We start from the raw sequence: 6,000 nt of genomic DNA, 5'->3' as shown, positions 1-6,000 counted from the left end.
CTACATTCTGAGGTAACGCTAAACCCAAGTAACTACAGATGGGAAACTTACAGACCTTCCTGCCTCCACCCTCGTGTGTATGTGTGTGTGAGTACGCGCTCGTGTGTCTTTGGATGGACTCCTATGAGCCTGGGAGTCTAGTAGAGCGCCGCGCGGCATATCAGCACTGTGTTCACGGTGCTGGGCTTTACCTGTTCCTAACCTAGAAACTCCTCTGGTCGGTGAAGGAACTCAGCTTTCTCTTCCTGTTTATCATCCAACCTAGAGGAACTGTCGGATTCCCCCCTTTCACAGCCCTCCCGCCTCCACACTTCCCCTGGAGTCATCCCCACAAGCTGCCCCCAAATGACCCTCTGACCAATGTGGGGGAGGGGAAAGGTTATCAGAAGGTAAGTGGGTCAAGAGTGCAGCACGGAACCGGACCCTGAGAAGCCCCCAAGGGCTGCGGGGACCGCAAACCTGTGGAGCTACACCCGCCACCTGCCGCCAACTCTGCGGGCCGGTGACCCCTCCTCTCCGCAGGCAGTGGCCGGGGCTAGCTGGTGCGGTCCGCGCGCAACTCCACCCGCAGCCGCCACGGGCTCCGCGGGCGCCGGGAGCTTGACCCGCCGCAGCAAAACACTGGCAGCGGGCAAGGTCGCTGACTCAGGAGACTCCGGAATCTCGGCTGTCTAGTTCACCGGTTAGGAACGCTGACTCTGAAATCCAACCCTGGTCTCACCTCATGCCATCTGAGTGACCTTGGGCAATCTCCTTGGCTTCAGTGCGCCAATTTCTAAATCTATAAAATGGGGACACTGAAGTGATAGCTAAACGCTAGAACTGTTGCCAGAATTAATGAATGCAGCGCTATAGCACGCAGTAGGCACTCACTTAATAGTGACCATGATTGGCAGCAGCATCGACAGGCTAAGCACTGGGGTCCAGAATAGAGATTTGAGCTCCGGCCTTTCCAGTTCTTCACCCAGGGTGGGGTTGGGGGAGGGGTGGCGGGAGCAACTACTCTACCCGCCTCTTCCCCCGTTCCAAGATAAACTCAGGAGTACCCGGAGAGCCACTGGTTAGGACTCGGGTTCCTTCGGACGGCCCTGTGTCCCCAGACTCGTAGCACCTCGTGCCGCCCGTGGCGCCTCTCTTTCCCGAGAGCGGAGGAAAGACTTCTTTTGTGAATTGAGTATCTCCCTCCCCCAATTCCCCACCCCAAGCTTGCTGCCTCCTCCGGGTCCCGGCGGCCACGGCGAGGCGGCCTGAGCTTCGGGAGGAAGGGAAGAGGCAGCCTCTGGGTGTGCGAGTCCCCTGGGCCCGGGGAAGGGAAGAAGAGGACGAGGTGGCGCGGAGACCGCGGGAGAACACAGTGCCTCCGGAGGTGGGGGGGCTCTTCCTCATTTTGCCTGCCTTCTAGGGACCGCTCGGGCTTCTTGTATTCAGAGGTACAGCCCCTGAACCGCCCGGAGTCCCTGTCCCCTGCCCGGGCCGAGGGGCCGAGGGGCCGGGGGCACCAGCTCAGCACGCGGCCGGAGTGGGCGGCGAGCGCGGGCCCGCGAGGTAAGGAGGGATGGCGGGAGGGGAGTGCGCCTGCACGTGTGTGCGCGCGGGTGCGCGCAGCGGAGGGGGCGCGGGGTCCCGGCCGGGGCGCGTCCCACCCGGCCACCTGCCCTTCCTGCGCTGTGCCGTCGCCCACGCCCTCCAGTCCCCCGCACCTGCGCTAGGGCGCTCGTCACCCGCATCTCCCCCGCCTCCACGTCCCATCTCCCCCTCATCCAAACCCCACCCTGCCCACTAATAATTCCCACTGCAGAATCAGACCGAAACCTGGAGAGACAGCGTTGCCTTTCTGCTCCCCTCGCCCCCCTCCCCTCCTGCTATAAATAACCCCGACTATCGGGTCAGGAACGTCACACGGCGAGAAAACAGGACCCCGAGGTTTTCTTCTCGGGCAATAGGGGGCAAAGGGTGAGGAGAGGAGAAAGAAATCGCTCGTGAGTAGTGAAGAAAAGCTTGCTCTTTGACTACTAGAAGAGACCAGCCATTATTTTATTCTTCTTTTCTCTCTCTTTCTTCCTTTTTTTATTTTTCCGTGCCTTTCTTATTCTGTACCCGCCTCCCCAACCCCCCGCCCCAAATCCAACGGGTTGCACAGCATTCCTCCCATTGGTTTTTTCCCTCCCTCCTGCTTCAACTCCCAACGCCCCCTCCCCGCTCCTCCCACCCGCCGCACATCCCCCGCCCCCCCACCATCCCTGTCTGGCCCCAGGCAGGGCATGCTATTTGCCAAGGAAATAAAGTTCAAACTCCTTTGCCCCTGTGTCCGGCTGAGACCAGAAATGGGCTTACCGGCACCCATCTTCCGCTGGCACCCCACACCTGCTCTCCTCTAATTTTCTAATCTGGTTTTGCATATTTAAAAGAACACACACACACACACACACACACACACACACCCCAAAAACCCACAACCCGCTAGGTGCAAAACTGCCTCCTGCAACTACCGAAACTTACCAGACGCTGTAGTTATTTTGTCTTAACGAAAGGATAACAACAAAAATTTTATTCTGGATGCTGCTGTGGGGTGACTTTTCTGTATTATTCAAATATGTATGTATTATACATATATGAGCTTTTCCTTTTTTCCTTTTAATTTTTTTTTTTTTAAACAAGGAAATCTGCTCGATCCCCGGCAGCCGCCGCTTCCCCTTTGATGTTTTGGTACGCCGTGCGCATGCGCCTCACATTAGAATTACTGCACTGGGCAGACTAAGTTGGATCTCCTCTCTTCAGTGAAACCCTCAATTCCATCAAAAACTAAAGGGATGTGGAGAGTCCGGAAAAGGGGCTACTTTGGGATTTGGTCCTTCCCTTTAATAATCGCCGCTGTCTGTGCGCAGAGGTAAGTGTGCCCAGCGTTTCTTTTCTCCGTTCTCACTTTGAAGGGTTCTGTCTGCATACCTCTGAGCAGGGAAATGTAGTAGGGATCCGATGCTGAAAACGCTGTGCCTGCTTCCTTATTGATGCCTGCTTATTGTCATTTCTTTCTTTAGTGTCAATGACCCTAGTAATATGTCGCTGGTTAAAGAGACGGTGGATAGACTCCTGAAAGGCTATGACATTCGTCTGAGACCAGATTTTGGAGGTAATGGGGTTGCCTTGCAAATAAGAAAGAGTCCAACCACAGCCGAAGCTGTCTTTTGAGCTTTGTGCGCGCTCTCTTCCCTCTCCCTAGTTGTGGGTGCATGTGGTGTACTGAATGTGTCTCTATTTTACCATATTGAGAAACTGATCAAAACTTAAGCTGGATTGTTGCTACCCAGCACTAGCGTGGTCTTTCAATGAGACCCTCTTAGTGTGTACTCAGATTTGGTGACTGCTATCTTTCAGCTTCACTGTTAAGAATCCTTTGCTTTCCTGTCTTTGCTTTGTTGAGATACAAACCTCTTAAGTTTAGTAAACGGTGTGCCGAGAGAACCAGGCTTACAGAAGGCCACCGAAGAACGTTTTTTAGGACAATATGTGCAGGCAGTAGGTTGAGAGGCGGCATTAACCCCCTGTGCCTGCCTACTTTGGAAGAGTTCTTCTGGCCATGGTTACCGTGGCTCATGTCTGGATATAATCCACTCCTCCCAGCCTCACAGAAGTGGGGAGGACTGGGGGATGGGACGGTAGGGAGAAAATGGGAGGGTTAGGGAGGGTAGGGGAAAGAAGAACCTCTCTCCGCCTGCAGAACTAGATATGCTGATAGACTTATTTAACATTGCTTCAGACTCTTATGAAGCTCAAAGAGTTAAAACCTGTGCACAGAAGGGGGTGGGAAAGACTGAGGAGGAGGGGGTCTCAGCGCAAAATATAAAAATCCCTTAGGCTAGAAAGATTCTTGTGCTTCTGTGAGTTGTGTGCATTCACTTGCTGAGACATATGCATATGTAGACAGAGCTGGAATCCCTTGTTCACAACATACGTGCGTGCATATTCAATACAGCATTTCTTAGACAAGTGTGTGCCTGCTACTTTAAAAAAATTTTTTTTTTAAACAAAAAAGCAGAGGATTGAAAAATTTGAGAGTGAGTAGGGCAGAGGGGTTTGGGGTAGAGTATCTTATGCCCAGGGATAACTCTTGCTGAGAATGAATGAAGTTCAAAGAAATCACGTGGCTGGCCATCTTGCTTTGCAGGTCCCCCCGTGGCTGTGGGAATGAACATTGACATTGCCAGCATCGATATGGTTTCTGAAGTCAATATGGTGAGTGTTGATGTTTATGACTACTTCTTTGCAGACTTTCGTTTGGGGACAGGAAGGAGAAATGAGCCAGCTATTGGGGGTGGGGGTGTGCCTGGGTATGTGTATGAGGTGGGGGTGAGGGCATGGAATTTCACCCTAGAATCCCCTGTGTTGAGGTTAGAGAGTTGGCTCTTTCTGGTCCCTAACGATTTTTTTAACCTGGTTCAGATACTTGGAGTAAAACGCATCACACATTCATGTGTAAAACACAGTCACTTGCAGGAGACCCCCTACAGAAGCCTCATCTCCTAAGGCTCAGAAATAAACACAGCTCATCAAGTGATTTTCTGGATTTGATGTGGGCTCATGGGAAGAGGGGAGAGTTTTGATTTGACATTTAATGGAGAATATAGCTTACAAACAAAACTGTAATAAAGGCCCTGGAATACTGACGCCCACTTGTTGCTTTCAAAGATCACTGTTTACAGTTAGTGGCAAGCCCCCATCCCCCATTCCTGCCCCAGCTCCTTTGCTTGCTGCTTCCTTTAACCCCTCCTGTGCACCAAAATAAAGATTAGCCACCCTGTTTCTAAAAGGTAGGCTCAGACCCATGTGTCATCCCTGTTCACTTCAGCAATTCATTCACCACATGTCTTAAGCTTGTACAGTTAATTGACAGCAGTACTCCTCAGTGTCTGCCTCCTTGGACTTGGGGCAAGTGCTAAGAGGAAAAAGCCTGTGTTCCCAACTAGGAAACACGTGTTGGGGGGGTTTGCTTCAATCAGGAGCTCCCCCTGCTGCCCATATTAGAACACTGCAGACATGCAATAAAATGACAAGTGTCCCAGACGCCCCCACATACTTGGGGGCATTCCTCCAGTGACTTTTCTACTCTGTGTTTTTAAAATCCCGTGCTTTGGAAAAGTCCCTCTAAATAGGCCACATTTGAATGTAAAATTCCAGTGTTACTTTCAGTCCTGATAGCACCCAGCACATTTCAGAAGGTTGAGTTTTGACATAGTTCTGTCTAGAAATTGGACGAATTATTAAAGAAGGGGGTATAGTATATAAGCTTTCATGTAAAACATTTCTAAGCCACCCCTCAGGACTTGGAAATTAGTTCTCAACATAATACAAATTTCCGTATTCCCAGAATTCAAACAAGAAGAAGCTCAGTAATCAGCATAGTTCTTACACACTGTCCAATGATAAGAGATAAACCCGAGATTTCACAAGATTCTGAAGCAAATGAATACTATGCTTATACCTTATGAGTACGCAGGGGAATTCAGCTATTTCTGAAATGTTTTAATGACATGAATCTTCTCATGTTCTAATTTGGGGAAAGTTTGTATCACATGCAATATAAACGCAGACTAAAGACAATATTGGATGTTTCAGAATCATAGATTTCCCTCACATTATGAAAATCTGTGTGGTTACAGAATGTTTCTTGGGATAGTATTTAATTTCTCAGATATATGAATATTCACTTCTGGTGAATTTGAAAGGTCTTTCATCAGTTTACGTTTTGAGCTTCAGCATAAAAATAAAAGATATCCTAATGTGGGTACCTTCCTATGTCTCAGGAATTTGAATCTAAATTATGCTGTTTAAAACAAAGTAATATAGAAATCAGGTGTGATTCTGTGCATCCTACACGTGATTGATTCAGACTCTTCTCTTTTGCATTTTGCTTTTTTTATGCTCTTCTCTCAGTCCCAAGTCTTATTTTACCACCACCTCCTTCTTTAGAGCATCACCAAATGAGATTTTGTTAAATGTATC

The 6,000-nt window shown here is 49.8% G+C and overlaps 1 protein-coding gene across 2 annotated transcripts in view; it reads left to right on the top strand.

Annotated features, from left to right (window-relative positions):
* Positions 1-1,059: 1,059 nt before the first annotated feature.
* The window catches only part of GABRB2 (gamma-aminobutyric acid type A receptor subunit beta2), a 263,966-nt gene continuing 259,025 nt past the window's right edge, over positions 1,060-6,000 (top strand). For both annotated transcript variants that reach the window (XM_005558446.5, XM_005558444.5), the window contains exons 1-4: positions 1,060-1,545; positions 2,659-2,887; positions 3,039-3,130; positions 4,166-4,233. In XM_005558446.5, the coding sequence (XP_005558503.1) occupies positions 2,811-2,887; positions 3,039-3,130; positions 4,166-4,233 (237 nt within the window). In that variant the 5' untranslated portion in view covers positions 1,060-1,545; positions 2,659-2,810. The remainder of the gene's footprint in view (positions 1,546-2,658; positions 2,888-3,038; positions 3,131-4,165; positions 4,234-6,000) is intronic.

The sequence above is a fragment of the Macaca fascicularis genome, chromosome 6 (genome assembly GCF_037993035.2).
Source record: "Macaca fascicularis isolate 582-1 chromosome 6, T2T-MFA8v1.1".
Classification (NCBI taxonomy): domain Eukaryota; kingdom Metazoa; phylum Chordata; class Mammalia; order Primates; family Cercopithecidae; genus Macaca; species Macaca fascicularis.
Note: the sequence above shows the minus strand (reverse complement) of the source record. Positions and strands in the feature narration are given on the sequence as shown.